At 33.4% G+C, this 17,290-nt stretch overlaps 1 protein-coding gene across 13 annotated transcripts in view; it reads left to right on the top strand.

The window, feature by feature from the left end:
• Window positions 1–15,996, top strand: part of HDAC4 (histone deacetylase 4) — a 40,594-nt gene extending 24,598 nt beyond the window's left edge. For 8 of the 13 annotated variants that reach the window (XM_036366247.2, XM_036366246.2, XM_070109601.1 and 5 more), the window contains 12 exons: window positions 3,064–3,171; window positions 4,954–5,118; window positions 5,281–5,351; window positions 5,468–5,601; window positions 8,453–8,593; window positions 9,269–10,056; window positions 10,748–11,053; window positions 11,128–12,003; window positions 12,064–12,183; window positions 12,244–12,678; window positions 13,087–13,220; window positions 13,287–15,996. In XM_036366247.2, coding sequence (XP_036222140.2) covers window positions 3,064–3,171; window positions 4,954–5,118; window positions 5,281–5,351; window positions 5,468–5,601; window positions 8,453–8,593; window positions 9,269–10,056; window positions 10,748–11,053; window positions 11,128–12,003; window positions 12,064–12,183; window positions 12,244–12,678; window positions 13,087–13,220; window positions 13,287–13,341 — 3,333 coding nt within the window. In that variant the 3' untranslated portion in view covers window positions 13,342–15,996. The remainder of the gene's footprint in view (window positions 1–3,063; window positions 3,172–4,953; window positions 5,119–5,280; window positions 5,352–5,467; window positions 5,602–8,452; window positions 8,594–9,268; window positions 10,057–10,747; window positions 11,054–11,127; window positions 12,004–12,063; window positions 12,184–12,243; window positions 12,679–13,086; window positions 13,221–13,286) is intronic. The other 5 variants (XM_070109603.1, XM_070109604.1, XM_036366248.2 and 2 more) reach the window with 4 other exon arrangements.
• Window positions 15,997–17,290: the final 1,294 nt, after the last annotated feature.

Here is a 17,290-nt window from a genome sequence, read left to right as displayed (position 1 = left end):
TTGAGTTATCAGCTTCGACTGACTCGTTTTAAAGCAATACTCAACGCCATTGGCAATATCATCAATTGTTCCATGCTTCATTTAAAATAAAATTTCGGTGAATGCAAAAAGCACCCTTTACATAAATTTGAATATATATTTTACTTATATATGTATATAGATATTATTAATTTGAAGAAGTAGCTGCTGATGAGTGAAATCATAAAGAATTTCTTGTGCCAAATGTGATAACGCTAAAAGCAAAATCTTCACGCATACATACAAATTTCAATATACAAAGTAATACTTCAACATCTTACATTTGTAGATATTATATATATCATACAAGTATATTTAGTATTTTCGCGTTCATGCTTACTTATGCACATACATTTGTATGTATTAATGGATTTCCTTTTCCACCCACTCAAATAATTGTTGAAATCTCTAAAAACCAAAATATGCCGCTACACACCCGATAGTGGGAGTACCAACAAAGTAAATTTACCAAAAAAATGCTTCTCTAATTAAAAACTTCAACTAATAGCTTAAAATAATTAGTTTCGGAAAGTCAAATGGAAAGTCAACCGAATCTTCCACATACGTGCGCACTCATATAACATACATACTTGTATATGTATTTATGTAGCCCCACAGAAAGTCATCGGGTGATTCCCCCATTATGTGAACAACAATTGAACAACTAGTGCATGCGTGTAAACATTACTATCTCGGGAGTTTTTTATTTGTTTCTTTCATTTTGTTTAATCAGCCGAAGCCGCTGAAGCGGTCTGTGGTTCTAAGAAGACAATCATGCTCAGTCAAAAACCACATGAAGAGTTATTGCAAACACGACTAACAGCATAACTGATATACATATATATGTATGTATGTATTCACTTACATGAGTAAGCATATCCAAATATTCTGAAAGACTCATTCGGACAACTCGAATCACAGTTAAAATTCGTACAACTCGTACATAATACATAAGAGATAAAGTGCTGAATTGAACTAGTTATTAACTAGTTTACAACTAGTATACACTGCTAGTCCAATTAGTCGGCAGACTGTTTTCTTCTATAGAAATATATGTACATACATATAATAGACTCATGCGACTCTGCTGTATTCTTTCGCCGATCTTCTGATGTGTGTGTGATGTGTACCTTGATAGGACAAATAAAGGGTCACACAGTTGAATTGTGACCATCAAACAGCTGAGGGATTTCATGAGAAACTCTTTCAAATATAGTTTCAAAACAACGATATTGCACATCTCTAATTAAATTAGCCAACGTATATTCTTGTACTTAGCGATGTATTTCGAGATGTCTCTATCCAAAGTCATAATAACACATAGCAAGATTTTTGAAATAAACCTACATAAAAAATTAGTCATAATTCTTCACATTTAGTGATGTTCTCAGGTTTGACCTCTTTTTTTAAGTGAAAAATATGTGTAGATAAAATTAAAACATTCTGTAACTAGTTCGATTTTTCCGCAAGTTGACTAAATGAAATAATTTCAAAAGTATTTGATCAGACATAAACATACCATACTATACGCAACTAGTTTTCAAAAATTAGTAATGGAGTCAAGCTAAACTAAAGAAATGCAGAACTTTTTAGGATATAATGATCATATAGGGTCATATCGAATACGAGACGACTTCCAGAGATTCCGTAAATTCAGAAAAGAGATAAATATTTTATCCTAACAGATGACTCTAAAAGCAGATTATTGGTTGGTTTTCGTTTATTCCAATAATAAATATATTTGATGTAAATTTCAGAAATATTTTTACAATTTTTTAATTATTGTATAGATATAAAAAAAAAACTATTTTAAATTTCAATGAACGTCATTGTTTTCCATTGCTTTATGTGTCATTTTTCGACTGCGACCACGCGGAACTTATCACTATTAACACTTAATTTTTTTTTGGATTATTTCGTTCTTTCCGTATTTTCTTAAATTTTTTTATAGGGTTTTAAATAAATTATATTATATTACCTTATTATAGTTGTAGTTTTTAATTTATTTCGTTTAATGAATAAAACACAAAACGGCTTTTCTTTGCTTACTCAAAATTTATTATTGTTTTTTTTTTTATTAATAACGTGACTAAACTTTGTACTTCAATTTAAAAAAATTAAAGAAAACATTAATTTTATTTATAGTATAAGTTAAATTAAATTAAAAAAAAAAAATATTATCAATTTTCCATCGCCACTGACACGCGAGCTCATTTTATAAGCCTCACTAACTTTGAGTTTAATCTACAACTGAATGTGTTTTGTTTTGATCCATAACAATGTCACTTAAATAAAAGAACTCGATATCGCAAAAAGTACCGCTTTAAAGTGTTACCAAATATGAGTAACACTTGAAATTTTTGAATGGCAAGTTGTGCGTGTCAACAGGTGTACTTTCTAAATGCTTCCCAAAAAATTTAACTCAGAGTTGTTATCTGCGTTTTCAAGGAGACTGGCCTCTGTAGCCTTCCGCAAATAGCAATCCTGTTTCAGTATCCAACAAGCAGAACGACAACTATAATCCACTATCCTTCCGAAATAGGGGTGTTTCGCTCTTCACTCATACTTACACTGTGCGGCTATAAAAAAAATACCCGACAATCCGAAAATATTTTTGCGGCTTTGCCACGCGCTACCCGTGGAACAGCCACACATCTCTGTGTGCATGTGTGTAGTTTTTCTATGAGTATAGATTTAAGGTCATGGAAACATAGTAGTGCGATGAAAGAATTTGTTGCCAACTTATTTTTAGATTTTGATAAAATGAAATGATTAAATCTTACGTACAAAGAGATGAAGAAATCTAAGTATACATGTGTGAGTAAAATATTTTAGGTATAATACATTTTTTGTAAAAATATATAATATTTTATTAATAGTGGTAAGGTAATATACATACATACATATGTACATATATTTATTTATGTATTTGTATATATTTATTTTCTAAAAATACTTGTATTTATTTGTATACAATTAAGACAAGAAATATAGACAATATTTTAAAATTCTTTACTTTCCATAATTAATTTATTTGCATGTTAGCTGAAAAAGAAGCAGGAATTACAAAAACAGATGCTTCTCCATACATTTCATGAACAGACAAAGGAGCTAGAATTGCGACACCAAATGCAACTGGAGCAAAAGTACCAGGTGAGTTGCTAGACGAACTTAATTTTATTCTTCTAATTGTAATTAATAAATTAGCATGAATCTTTTCATACACACATATACACATGCGTATAAATAGAAGCCGCTTTTTTTAAACTTTTTTTATTAAAATTCAATAGTGAACCGTTTCTACTACGCCCTTAAAAAAGCGCTCCTATGCGTAGCACCTAAAATTAGGCTTGGTTGGCGTCAATAAAATTTACTGATCGCTTATAACTGTTTGTAATTGTTGCTACAAGCACCTCTTATAATCAATGCTATCTCTTGAAGACTTTTAATTAACGTTATTGATAAAACTTTGTTTCCAATTACAGTGTACTATTGATTTTTAAAAAGGTCAATAAATAAATTTTAAATTATGTACTGTAGTTATCGAGCAAAGGAGCTATAAAGTGCTTAAATACATTAATTGTTAGAGTTTTTGATTAAAAACAAAGATTTTTAATCAGCCTATAGTAATAATTTTTATTTTTGTTCAGTTACAAATATTTGTTCGGGAAAGCTTTTTGTCTTCCGTCATAACTTTTCCTCCATACAACCAATTTCTGGAAACTACTTGGTCTACTTACCATACTACTTAATCAATAACTGCTGTTATATAAGTCACTGTGCAGGATAGGAGCTCCAGCAGTTAGTGGTGATCGATTTTGATATATCCAAAACGTGATAAACTTAACCTGGACATTTGAAAAAGAAACTGCGTTTCCACATTAGTGACTTTGTTTATGTGTCGTATTCTTTGGTTGTGCGAATACTTGTATGTCCGATTTTTTGCCAAATAATCATCATTTGCGGGAAGTGTTGATTTTCTTCTTTCAGTAAAAGAAATCGGCCGCTGAAGCACATCGGGAACTCCAAAAATGTGGAGGTGCTACCCCGAGAGTAACAATGTGCTTTGTTTCGTCGCTTCAAAGACGGCGATTTCGATATTAATGCTCGTTCGCGTGATGGAAAGCCAAAAACTTTCGAAGACGCTGAATTGGAGACATTTATCGATGAGAATTCATATCAAACGCAAGAAGAGCTTGCGTCAGCATTGGAAGTCACCCGCCAAGCCATTTCTAAAGCTGTAGTTGCGCTGGAAAAAAAAAAGTAATTTTGCTGCATGACAACGTTCGGCTTCAACTTGTCAAATCCGTTAAACCTACCTAGAAACGCTAAAATGGGAAGTCCTACTCCACCCGACATATTCTCCAGATATTGCACCGTCCGATTATTATTTGTTCCGTTCGATGGCACATGGTCTGGCTCAGAAGCAGTTCCACTCACAAGACAACATCGGAAAATGGCTTGATTCTTAGCTAGCATCACAAGATGAACAGTTTTAGTAGAAAGATAGAAAAAAGTTGTGTCTAGTGATAGGCAATACTTCAAATAATTCATTTGTAACCATTTCCTTAAAATAAAATTGCATTTTCATTAAAAAAAACAGCGAGAACTTAATTGCGCACCTAATATGTAAGACTATATTATATATTGTATATATTACAACACCATTCTTTAGTACAAACGTGCCCTATCTCCGTTCGATATGTATTTCGAAATGTGTGTAGGAATGTATGTAAATGTATGAAAATGTATTATGTGAATAGAATTATGAACAATTTGTACTAACTTAGTTGCTAGACAACATAAAATACAAAATATTTGATATTAAGAAATTTAATTGAATTTTCCATACAATGTAAACGCATGATTGAAATTCAAAAACTGCAAAATCAAAACGAAAACCAAAACTGTTTCGAACTTATTGTAATCATTTAGTATGCGGTGCATTCACATGGCGCTTTCCAGGAACTACGAGAACAAAGACTTTCCGCCGCCGCCGCAGAGGAGCAGCAGCAGCGCGAGCGACGTGAGCGTGAGGTAATTAAACGAAAGGAAAACTGCAGTGCCAATGCCAGCCCCGAAGTCAAGCAAATATTAAATGTAAGTAAGCCAAACTATTCGATCATTTGCATTTTATGTACTAAACACACATACTTACATGCAGTGCTTTTGTGTGTGTGTGTGTGCACATGTATAAATAGCGGTGACAAAAATGATTCAATGACTATATTTTTTTTTTGTGTGTTTATTTTCGCTTTGCAGAACTTTCTAATTAACCGCAAACAGGCTGCCTCCTCCAATGGCATAACGACGACGTCACCTTACAGAAATAGGTACATTGTTTATAAACAAACAATACATAATTAAGCCGAATATGTCACTAATACACCTATGTTCTAATGAAAACTTTTTTTCTTCCTTTTTTCTGTATTTACTTTCTCGGCGCCAGTAGAGGAGTAGTGAAAAGCTCGTCCGGCGAATCTTTGCCAGCCGGTTCCTTAACAAGTTCACATCCATATAAAATACCACAACCGCCATCATCGTTTCTGAAATATGAATCTGACTTTCCACTTCGAAAAACAGGCAAGTCATTGTTAATTTTCAATTTCACAACAGCTCGCTTATACAAAATACTACGATATGTATGTATTTTTTTTTAGTTATTGAACAGTTTTTTCAAGAACAATGTTAAAATTTAACAAAACGATTAAAACAGGTACTACCACGCATGGAATTTCGAATGTTTTTTGTTGGAACTAAGTACCCGCCTTATATTTTATTTTTGTTTTTAAATGAGTTACTATTTTTCTGTTGTTTTTAAATATTATAATAACATAAATAATGCTAAAATAACGAAAACAAGCACAGTGTTTATATACATATATATTAATATGCATACATACCCACAGATAATGCCAGGAGCTTTATTCATTAAAATAAAAAAATTATGAAAGTGTAATTCATATGTGATCAATGTAGAATAATTGCCGTAAATTATATCCGCTCTAAGCCAGTTCTAAATTAAATTCGATTTAAAAGTAAATAAATACAATGTCTAATACTTTAAGCACTGAATTAAGAGTTTCGAAACCAATAACCATTTTCCTTTATTAAAATCCAGAACAAATCAAATTTTATATAATTTGATCGAAACGGTATTCAACGCATAGTTATTTGTATATCTGAAAGTTGTCTTTTATATTAAGTTCTAATATAACAAAGTGTTATTAAAAACCGAATATGACCAAAACCCTGTCATGAATCATGCCTTTTCACACACGCAGTGTAATTTTTTGTCAAATTTGCCTTATATTCCTCAATTTTGAATCTTTTATTGTAAAATTTGTGTTGAAAAGAAAATCTGAAAGTGCAAATTACATATTATCTAATTTTTCCACCAAAAAATATTAGGATATATTGGATTATGTTTCCGTAATCATGTTGGTAAATACATAGAAACAAATTGTATGCGTCTATCAATTTGGTTATAGCTGGAAATATTCCCAAAGCAGCTTGAAGAAATACTTCGAACTTCTTGAGAAAGCAATTTAAAATTTTTAATGTAGAATATTTTTTCTACTTGTCGAAAAGATTGCATACATACCCGTTAGTGGCTCATTAAAAAAATTTAATTTTTTTTTTCATATTTTGTATTGAAATCAAGCTTTGGTATGTTTGGAAAGTATATTCCTTGCGGATAGACTAGATCTATACTTTTCATGTGAGGCTGTATGTATATGTATGTTTATGTATAAAAATACAGGTGCATCGATGGTACCTAATAAAACTAAATTATGCGTTGTTGTTGTTTTGTTATATACTATTAATATTAATTAATTTTAGTCTAAAGAAAGGGATTTGAAAGGGTACATAGTTATAAGTAATCATCTAATCTTTGTAAGATTATTAAAATCATTAAGACGTCCATCATTTTTGATTTGATCTCAGGTCAATATATAGAGTATAAACGGAGCTATAAAATGGTGTTTTCAAAAGATGGTGTTCGTAGTTACTATTACTACAACTACTATATTGCTTCTTAATTCTTACAATAATAATTATAAAGCTTAATTGAGAATCAACTACTACTTGGACTGAAAAATCTTTGACTTTATATAGAGTACCAACAATAAGTAGATTACTGTAAAAGTTTCATGATATCGTTCTCAAGTTGTTGCTCTCAAAGCGACGTTATTTTCGTTTACAATGAAAGGAAGTTAATTTAGTGAATTGTTAAATAATTATTTCCTAGAGCGAAAAAACAAGGTTGTTCAAAGCAATGGCTTGATAAGTGTTAAAACAAATCCTAACCAGCATATTCAAGGTGGATTCGTAGCCGTCACAAAACAAATAAGGCTCATCATTCATTAAAGTCCCAAGCGGCAGTAACGTCAGAAAACATCACGAAAATTCATTAAATTGTGTTGGGTGACCGTAAAATGCAATTGAGTAGGTTCTTTCATTCAGGAATTCTTAAGAATGAAAAAGCTTTGAGTGCGATGACTGCTGCGTTTTATTTATAGAACATCGTTCAAAAAGACAAAATATGACAAAAGCGCTCGAAAACCTAACAGTCGGTCGACAAGATTTTAGCTTTTATTTTTTGGATTCCACATGGAAGTATTTTCATCGACTCCCTCAAACATGTTACAATAATCAATAAACAAAATTGTTGTGCATCGTTTGGACGTCGAGATCAAACTTGGGACAACTTATTAAGCTAAAGATTTTTCGTTCCGTCTGGTAGTTTTTGGCATTAAATAAGCAAAAATATAAATAAATATGTAAATAGAATTATTCAGAGACAACTCTTCATAAGTCAGGTGTTATTAGAAATAATTTGGATTAATAGAAAATGGCAATAGCAGATATTGGTGCAGCATGGCGTATGAGTAACTTGCATACATGTTAAAAATTATTTATAAATTTGCACAAGAAAAGTATGTTTGAAGGATGACAAATGATCGGGTCGTCAAAAAAAAAAAAAATAATTGAAAGTTCACTATTTTCTACGTTAGATGAAATATGAGTCATGTAAGATAGCATACGCTACAAAATCAGAGTTGTTATGCTATTGAAAAAGATATAATATACTTGTAATTTAATTTGTAGATGCAATTTTAAAAGTTTTTAAAAACTCCCGGTATGATAGTATGGGAGATTATGATAATGATAGAAAGCTCTTCAACTCAGACTGCGGAAAAACATAAATAAATCTAAAAATATTGTATTTTGCGTATATATGCGACCATATTTTTTTTGTTAATTACATAAAATAATGTTAGGTTTAGTAGCACTAGCCACTTTACATGCAGCACCTGTTATTTTTTGAATATAATTATATGAAAATTTGTATAGCATAAAAAGTAAACAGTAAATTATACACAAGTTTCGAAACTAAAAATAACCATTGGCAAATAATATTCACATACAGCATCCGAACCAAATTTGCTGAAGCTACGTCTAAAGCAAAGCGTCATTGAGCGCAAGCAGAGAATCAGCGGTCCAGCTGTGCTACGTCGGCATGAGCGCATACTGCAGCGAAGACAGCAGAAGCAAAATTCCGCTTTAACAAGTACGTATTACGCCAAGCTTTAATACTACAAGTATTTGTTATGTTATGTAATGTAAGTGTGTATGTGTGTATGTATTTAAAGACGAAAAGCAAAACAGAACAAAACAAGCGGATACAAAGAATAATTGTAATGTAAATCAAGAAATTACACATAAATTGCTTTTCAATAAAAATAATAAGTTATGTGGAAAAGTAAGTACAAAGAATTATTACGATGTTAGCAAGTAGTAATTTAAAACTACTTTTCTCCAATGTTTATAAATAACTGTACAGTTATAAAATTTCAACTGTAATTGTACACGGCAAATAAATTACGGTTATTACGACGCAGTGGATTCTGGTTTGTGACTTTAACAATGTAAATATGTATGTGCATACGATGTACATACGTGCATACGATTTGCCGGAAAGGCTTACACGTTTCGTCCTTAAAACATAACACGAATGCTTGCTAATTTGTTTTGTAATGCTTTGAATGTCTTTAATGCTTCAATTAAGATTACTGTTTGATTTTCGTATTACTAATTGAATTAATAACCCATTAAAGAACATATTATATACAAATAATTGAAATTACAAGTAAATATAAATATAAGTACTGCTTCTATATCATTACATAGTATTATCGTACATGCAAATTTCGAGCAGATAAATTAATTATTTTGTAATCAACAGATTGCAGCAGCACACCGGATTCGGGGCCCAACTCACCGCCCTCATCCACCCTCTCCACCAGTGTGGTGGGCAGTCGTGGTTCACCGACTAGTGCACCTATCCAAGAGGAGAACGAAGAGAGCGGACCATATCAGTCGGGCCAGCGTAGCAGCATAAATGATCTCTCACTCTTTAGTTCACCATCCATGCCGAATATACCGCTTGGCGGTCCACACTTGGCCAGTCATGCACATGCTCAAGCTAATGTCAGTAATTATAATATGCTTGCAGCACTGCGGCAACATGTACCAACTTTGGCGGCACCCACATACTACAGTCCGTTGGCGATACCATTCGCACGCCATCAACCACACCCGCCGCCACAGCCGCCTTCGCATGCCGCATCGATAGCGGTCGCTGCAGCTGGTGTTCTGCCACCTACGCCATCGCCAGTTGTACGCTCGGCATCGGCAACGTCCACCTCATCGTCGCAAGCCTCCTTGGCCAGTGATGTTTTACCACCTATTGCGCATGCTGCTTCAACACTTTTACCAGCCGGTAGCGCTGGCGCACACAATCACAACGTGTTGGGCTCTGGTACTTTGCATCCCGTCACACCCATGGTTGGTGTTTCGCCTTCGATGTATGGTCAGCCCATAACCGATGCCCAAGTGGCTCATGCCCACCTCAATAAGCAAGGACACCGTCCGCTGGGACGTACTCAGTCAGCTCCGCTACCATTGGGTCATCCAATGCTAACCGGCACCGGTCAGATTGGCGTAGGACAGACGCATTATGAGAACAGTGATGTGAGTGCTTAATTTAAATTGCTAACAGTGGTTACAATTTCGTTAAAACTCAATTTCAAATAAGAAAATCAGTTTAAAATTTATTTTTAGCAAATATCATTTCCAAATTCGATTTCGAAAAAAATTTATTTCAAATATACAGCTTTAAATAAAATTGTATGAGAACAGTAATGTGATTCTTCGACTAAATTAATTTTAGCAATTTTAGCCGTTTTTTAATTTATGGATTAAAATACTGAGGCGTCAACCCCTTTAGTTTGTTTACTATAAACGCCACACATCTGGGAAAAATGTAAATCAGAGAGCTCCAAAACTTTTTAGTGCGATTTTTTTTTCCAATTTAACCTAGTAAGACAACACACCTAGTGGTTAAAATTGAGATGGCAGTGCGTTAAATTTAATAAATTTCAAAATTTAGTTTTTGAAAAGTTTAAATTTCGACAAAAATCCAATATCTTTTATGTTCCAAAATACTTAGGCGTCAACTCTTATGGTTTGTTTACTATAAACCTGGGAAACATGTAGAACTGACAGCTACAAAACTCCCTGTGCAAGCTCTTTTCAATTTAACGTTGTAGAAGAATTTCTAGAGGGCGGCGATGAAATTTTTTTTCTGTTACCACTTAAGCATATAGATATAAACAAGTAAAGACACATTGACACGTTCCCAAATTCTTTTCTTCCCTTCCAGGCGGAACAGCAGGCGCATATGTTGGTAACACAAAAGATACGGCAAACACTGATCAATCGCAGCAGTGTCAATCGTGAACCCCAACTCAAGGAGGAAGAAGATGCGGCTGAAGTGATCGATTTGACGGACAAAAAGAAGCCGCCAAAGACCGTCATTACAAGTATTGTACCCACGAGTTCTTCACAAAATCTGCCAGAGACCACCAATGTACCAATGGGCGCCTGCATGCCCAATACACCTAGTAAATTGCGCGATCAGGAGTACCTGCAACAACAAAGGGAGCTGTTATATAGACAAGCGTTGCAGGTAATTTTTTGCTTTAGGCAACAAATCAGCATAAAGTCTATACGTATGTATACTGAAGCTCTTCCTTTCCTTAGATGGATGACTCAATCGCACGAGGCTTAATACGCCCACTGTCGCGTACGTTATCTAGTCCATTGGTGCATATGGGTCCGAATGGTATTAGTCAGCTGCCAGATACTGGGCAATATGCTCCACCTATAATAACTTCCTCATCAGCAGATCATATACCGCCAGTTAATCTCACAGTCCCTCATCGGCGTCGAGTGCTCGAGCATTCGCCAACTGGGATGGCCGCATCAAGTGCATTCTCATCCTTACCTGCCATACAGCCGGCCATCGCTGTTGCTGGTGCAACCAGTGGCAAACTGATAAATGAGTTTCCTACGCACAAAACAACCACTGGTCTCGCTTATGATAATCTGATGCAGAAGCATGCCTGCACTTGTGGTGATAATTCCGTACATCCGGAGCACAGTGGTCGTTTGCAGAGTATATGGGCGCGCCTTATTGAAACTGATCTGGCCAAACGCTGCGATCGTCTGCGTTCACGTAAAGCCACGTTAGAAGAGTTACAAACGGTACACACAGAAGCCCATACAATGCTCTTCGCTTCGAGTTCGTGTCAATTGAATCGGCAAAAGTTGGATAGTCCGCCGGCTTTGGGCTTTGTGCGCCTCTCCTGTGGTGGTTACGGTGTGGACTTGGATACCACTTGGAATAAGGATCACACTGCCGCCGCTGCACGCATGGCTGCGGGATGTGTCATTGATTTGGCTTTTAAAACAGCCAAAGGTGACATTAAGAATGGTTTTGCGGTTGTGCGTCCACCTGGCCACCATGCCGAAGCCAATTTGGCTATGGGTTTTTGCTTCTTCAATTCTGTTGCGATTGCCGCCAAATTACTGCGTCAGCGTGTGCCCGAAATGAAGCGTGTGCTGATCGTAGATTGGGTAAGTTGACGTCAAGACCTACTTTTACTCATAATTTAAAAGAATTTTTCTATTATTTAGGACGTGCATCATGGCAATGGTACACAACAGGCATTCTACGATAGTCCCGATGTGCTGTATTTGTCCATACACAGGCACGACGATGGTAACTTTTTCCCCGGCACTGGTGGCTCCACTGAGGTAAGGACCTTATACTATTTGTTAAATTTGTTCTTACCTTCTTTTCCTTTGCTTCTGTAGTGCGGTATTAGCGCCGGCGCTGGTTTTAATGTAAACATCTCCTGGTCGGGTTCTTTGGATCCACCACTGGGCGATGCCGAATATATTGCTGCATTCCGTACAATTGTGATGCCCATCGCAAAATGTTTTAATCCAGATATTATTTTGGTGTCGGCTGGTTTCGACGCAGCTGTTGGTCATCCCCCACCTTTAGGCGGTTACTTAGTATCACCGGCTTGTTTTGGTTTCATGACGCGTGAACTAATGCAATTGGCTGATGGCAAAGTGGTGTTGGCTCTAGAGGGTGGCTACGATCTACCCGCCATTTGTGATTCTGCGCAGGAGTGCGTACGCGCGTTGCTTGGCGATCCGTTATCTGCGATCGCGGAGAGTGAGTTGAATAGGCCGCCTTGTCAGAATGCGATAGATACGCTGCAGAAGACGATTGCCATACAGGTGAGAGGCAGAACGATGACAAAAAAAAACGTTCCATTCGGCTGCATCCTCTACAGATGTATTGCTATATGTATTACTAAATATGAAAACTTAACCGGCAAACGGTTGGTATCCAAATTTCGTGAAGATATTTTGTCAAAATAAAAAGTTTTCATAGCTTTGTGAGTTTGTACGACAGCTTTATTCTATAGTGGTCCGATATTGGTGATACCGAAATTGAATTCCAAATGAGGTGATTTTTTGTGGGAAAAGAGCGTGTGCAAAATTTCGCGTATATACCGACGGACATGACTAAATTGCGTGTTCAGGGTATACTAATTTTTATAATGCAAAATGGTTTGGAAAACACCACCTATTATATGCTGATATCTTATATCATAATTTAATATCTATAAACCGTTATTGCAGTCACAACATTGGCCATGTGTACGCCGTTTGGCCCATACCGTCGGTTTATCTGCCCTTGAAGCATTGAAAATTGAACATGACGAATCGGAAACCATTACGGCTATGGCGGGACTTTCGATGCAATCGATGAACAGGTATGCTTTATCAATACAAAGATTTTCCAAAATGTGCCTGTCTAAACGTTTATTAATTTTTTTTAGAACTTTATCACGTGATGACTCAGAGGAACCAATGGATCAAGATGAAGCCAAATAAATTTCAGCCGTGGAGCTCGAACGACTTTTGACTTGATTGACTTGCACATATGCACTTAATGTTGCTAATGTTGCAATTTTTTATTATATAATCCGCCGTTAATCGATATACATATTTATCAACCAAGCGGACAACGGATTTGGTTACACAGACGTCTGTAGAGACTCGTTTATTGTCTACGGAAAGTGTAAGATGCTGTTTCGGTTTCATGATTTTATTATCTATTCCCACTTGACTCATGAGCTGCGGTTATGTTGAAACAAAAAACACAAACCAACGCGCTGAAGGGAAGCCCGTCACAGCATTTATGTGTAGCAGTTGTATTTGTTGGGCGTTTGATATTAAGTGGAGTCAACCACTCCCGACCACGTAATTCATTCATTGCTAAGCCTATGAAAGGGGAAAAAACTAAAAACAAAAGCTTTTCTAGGCATATATGTATGTATGTAGTAGTAAAATTGTAAACGCGTATATGTATATTAGATATACGTTTAAATATATTTTAAATATAAACACATATATATGTATGTAACTGCATATGTACAACATGTAACACTTTACAAAGTATTTGTATATATACATATATTTATATTAAATTAATTTATGTGTGAAAGTGCATATATGACATATGTATGCTTTTTGATATTCAATACTAATATGATGTAAGCTCAGAGAAGAATTTCTTAAATGTTGATTTAGTGTTATAAGCTAAAGTTAGAAAAAGAATTTTTAATGTAAATGTATGTAAGGTAAATTATAGTAGTTCATTTTCATTTAGCAACAATTTTTAATTCTTTTTTATCACACTTTAAGGGCACCAACAAAGAAAAAAATAATATACAATATATTTTTTTAAAGAAAACATCTATGTGATATAAAAAAAGAACGAATGAAACGAGAGCCAAATTCTTAATGAATCTAATAAATTAAAATATGAGTCCAAGCGCAAATGTCATTGACTAACCACCGCCTCTCAAAGCAGACGATAAAATAACGCGCATTTACAATACATAAATCACTGCAATTGGTCAAACCCACAGATTTATCTAAAAACTCACTTTTAGTTTAAAACATTTCAAATGTGAAATAAAACTATTTTTTTTATTTTTATTTTATACATCTTAATTATTACAACCAAAACTGAAAAAAATAACAAAACACTATATACCATATATAAATAAATATATATTAATGTTAAATATGTTGTTGCACATTCAATGCAATTGGATGTGTTCGCATGCGCTAATTGTATGTTATTATTATTATTATTATTATAATTAATATTATTATATGTATATGTATTTAAATGTAATTAGTCGTAAGAGAGAATTTTTAATATACACATACATATACGTGCGCTTATGCGTGTATGTATACAATATGGAATATTGTATGCATATACATATATATATATGTATATACATAATTGAGCATTGTTTTATTGCAACCCATGCTATTTTTCACGCTTCTAAGGAGAAAAACAACTGCAACTTCATGTACGCACATAAATTAGTTTAAAGGAAAGAAAAATGTCATTTATGACCAATGAAAGTTTAGATGAGACTAAAAAGAGACGTAAATTAAAGCTGTAATAGTTTTGGAGATAGCAGTAAATTGATGCAACATAATAATTACAAACCAGTAAACAAGAAAATGTAAACGGAAATTAATTATGTTTTTAAGCGAGGCTTGACATACTTGGTAATAAAATTATTCAAAATAATTTGATATAAATGACTCAAATATTGTAGGACCAGACTGGATTAAAAATACAAATGTAAAACGAGGAATTAAAAAAAAAATTACCAAAAATATATCATTGTTTTGTATAACAATTTTTTATAATCCTTTTTATAGCTTGTTTTATATTTTTTCTTCTATATTTTTTTATATTATTTCTTTTATATTTTTTCTTTTATATTTTTTAATATTTTTTTTTATATACATATATTTATTTTTATATTTTTTTTATAAATTTCTAGCATGTAGACATTTTTTAAAATGGTTTTTTATTGACAAATTAATTTTTCAATGTTAACGTAACTATAAATAGCGATTTTATTATTTTTCAAACATGATTTGTAAATCTTAACCAGACTGGAGTGGAAATCATTCATTCTGTTTTCGAAAAATGGACACTTGAATATTTGTATTTTCTCATTTCACTATAGTCTATACAAACTATGAATCTTTTGCGTCTAAATTTTCATTTGTAATGAACAGACATTTTTCTCTCTAAATTTTATGTGCATATACACACACACAATGGTAAATGTTAGTAATATTGAATGTGGTGTGCGACGTTTTCTTGTTGACTTGGTGCATACTTTGTATACGCTTCAAATAGTAATAATCTATATAAAATGAAAATGCAAAAACAAAACAAGCAACAAATGTACAAAATTTCTGCTGCAACTAGCAGTGAATAAATACAGTAAACCAGAAGAAAAGAAAATAAACGTGACATGTCACTTGTTATGAAAGCAAACTGAAAATAGTAAAATAAAATTTAAATGTGTTTTTAATGGAGCGTTCAAATTGAAATCAATTAGAAAAAAGTAAACAAATGAAAAAGTCCTGGCCAGATTTAATGTTAACATATTAAATGTATAAGTAATGGAAAATAAAGAAAGAAATGGATATAAACAAACTTAAGTTTGATTGGTATTATTACAACAAAGAGTGTGATTTAAGGCACTCAATGTAGCACAAAACAACGAGTAAGAAGTAAATTTGTATGCATGTACTTGTGTTTGTTTTGCAATGTTTTACTTTGGTATTAAAGTGAAAATTTAAATGCTCTTGCACTGTCTGGCAACTCAACATTTGAAAAAATAAACGTCACTTTTAAGTAAGTGATGATTAAAAAAAAAATATTGTAATTGATAAACACTCTTTGTGAAAAGTGTTGAAACATACGTGTAGTCTATACCTAAAATTTGACCAAAAGATTTTCTCAATGTGATAGAAAATGTTTTTTTTACCCTAAGAGATAAATTGCCAAATCTTGGAAAATAGCGAATCGAACACGTAACTGGCATAAGTCACATAGACTGGTATAATAAAAGAGAAACAGTTTAGAAGAAATTGATAAGACTTTATTGAGGTACCTACACACCCTCATGTATTGAATTTAATTGGAAAACTTTTTGCTGCTTTCGCATGCAAATTTTTTTTGACAAGAGCGTAAAACACAAAAAGCGATCAAAACAGTGACGAATCAAAGAGGGCTAATAACTGATGATTTTATACTAACCATTACCACAACCCATGAGTTGAAAAAATTTAACATAAAAAAGTTGTTTGAAAGTACTTTTCAATTAAAATATAAAAAGCGTTGAAGTACGATTTACAGTTATGAATCTGCGACAGTCTTCTAACAAAATTATACAAAATTAATACTTATTTAAACAGTACAAAATACAATGGGAAAGGAAAAGTTTTATTGAAAATATTTATAAAGTAAAGAGGATTTTAGAAAAAGAAAAAGGAATTTAAGAATTGTAAAGTGTTATCCAACAAGATTGTAAAGGTTCATAAAAAGAGTACAAACCTTTTAGTAGATCTGCAACATTTTTAAGTTGACTATAGCCAGATTTATGGTATGCTATGTTTTGTATACAGCGCCACAGATGATAACTTTCGCCAACAGTTGGCGTCAAAAACGTTGCAGCAATAATAAGAACTTACCGATATCCTGACATATTTTCCTTTTGTCAACTATGATGCAACCGCAAACACGATTTTAGAAATATGTTAAAAAATAGGTATAATCTGACATTCGAATTTGACATTAGCTATTATCTTTAAAAGATAATTTTTGTATACGTTTGGCTATATAGGAATATCCACATAGCCATTATAGAAATCAACACAGGAAAAGTGATTGTGTTCACAGAAATTAACAATATTTCAAACAAACTCTCTTAATTAAATGTCCTAAAAAATA

Source organism: Bactrocera oleae, chromosome 5, assembly GCF_042242935.1.
Source record: "Bactrocera oleae isolate idBacOlea1 chromosome 5, idBacOlea1, whole genome shotgun sequence".
In the NCBI taxonomy this organism is placed as follows: domain Eukaryota; kingdom Metazoa; phylum Arthropoda; class Insecta; order Diptera; family Tephritidae; genus Bactrocera; species Bactrocera oleae.
This window is presented reverse-complemented; position numbering and strand designations above follow the sequence as displayed.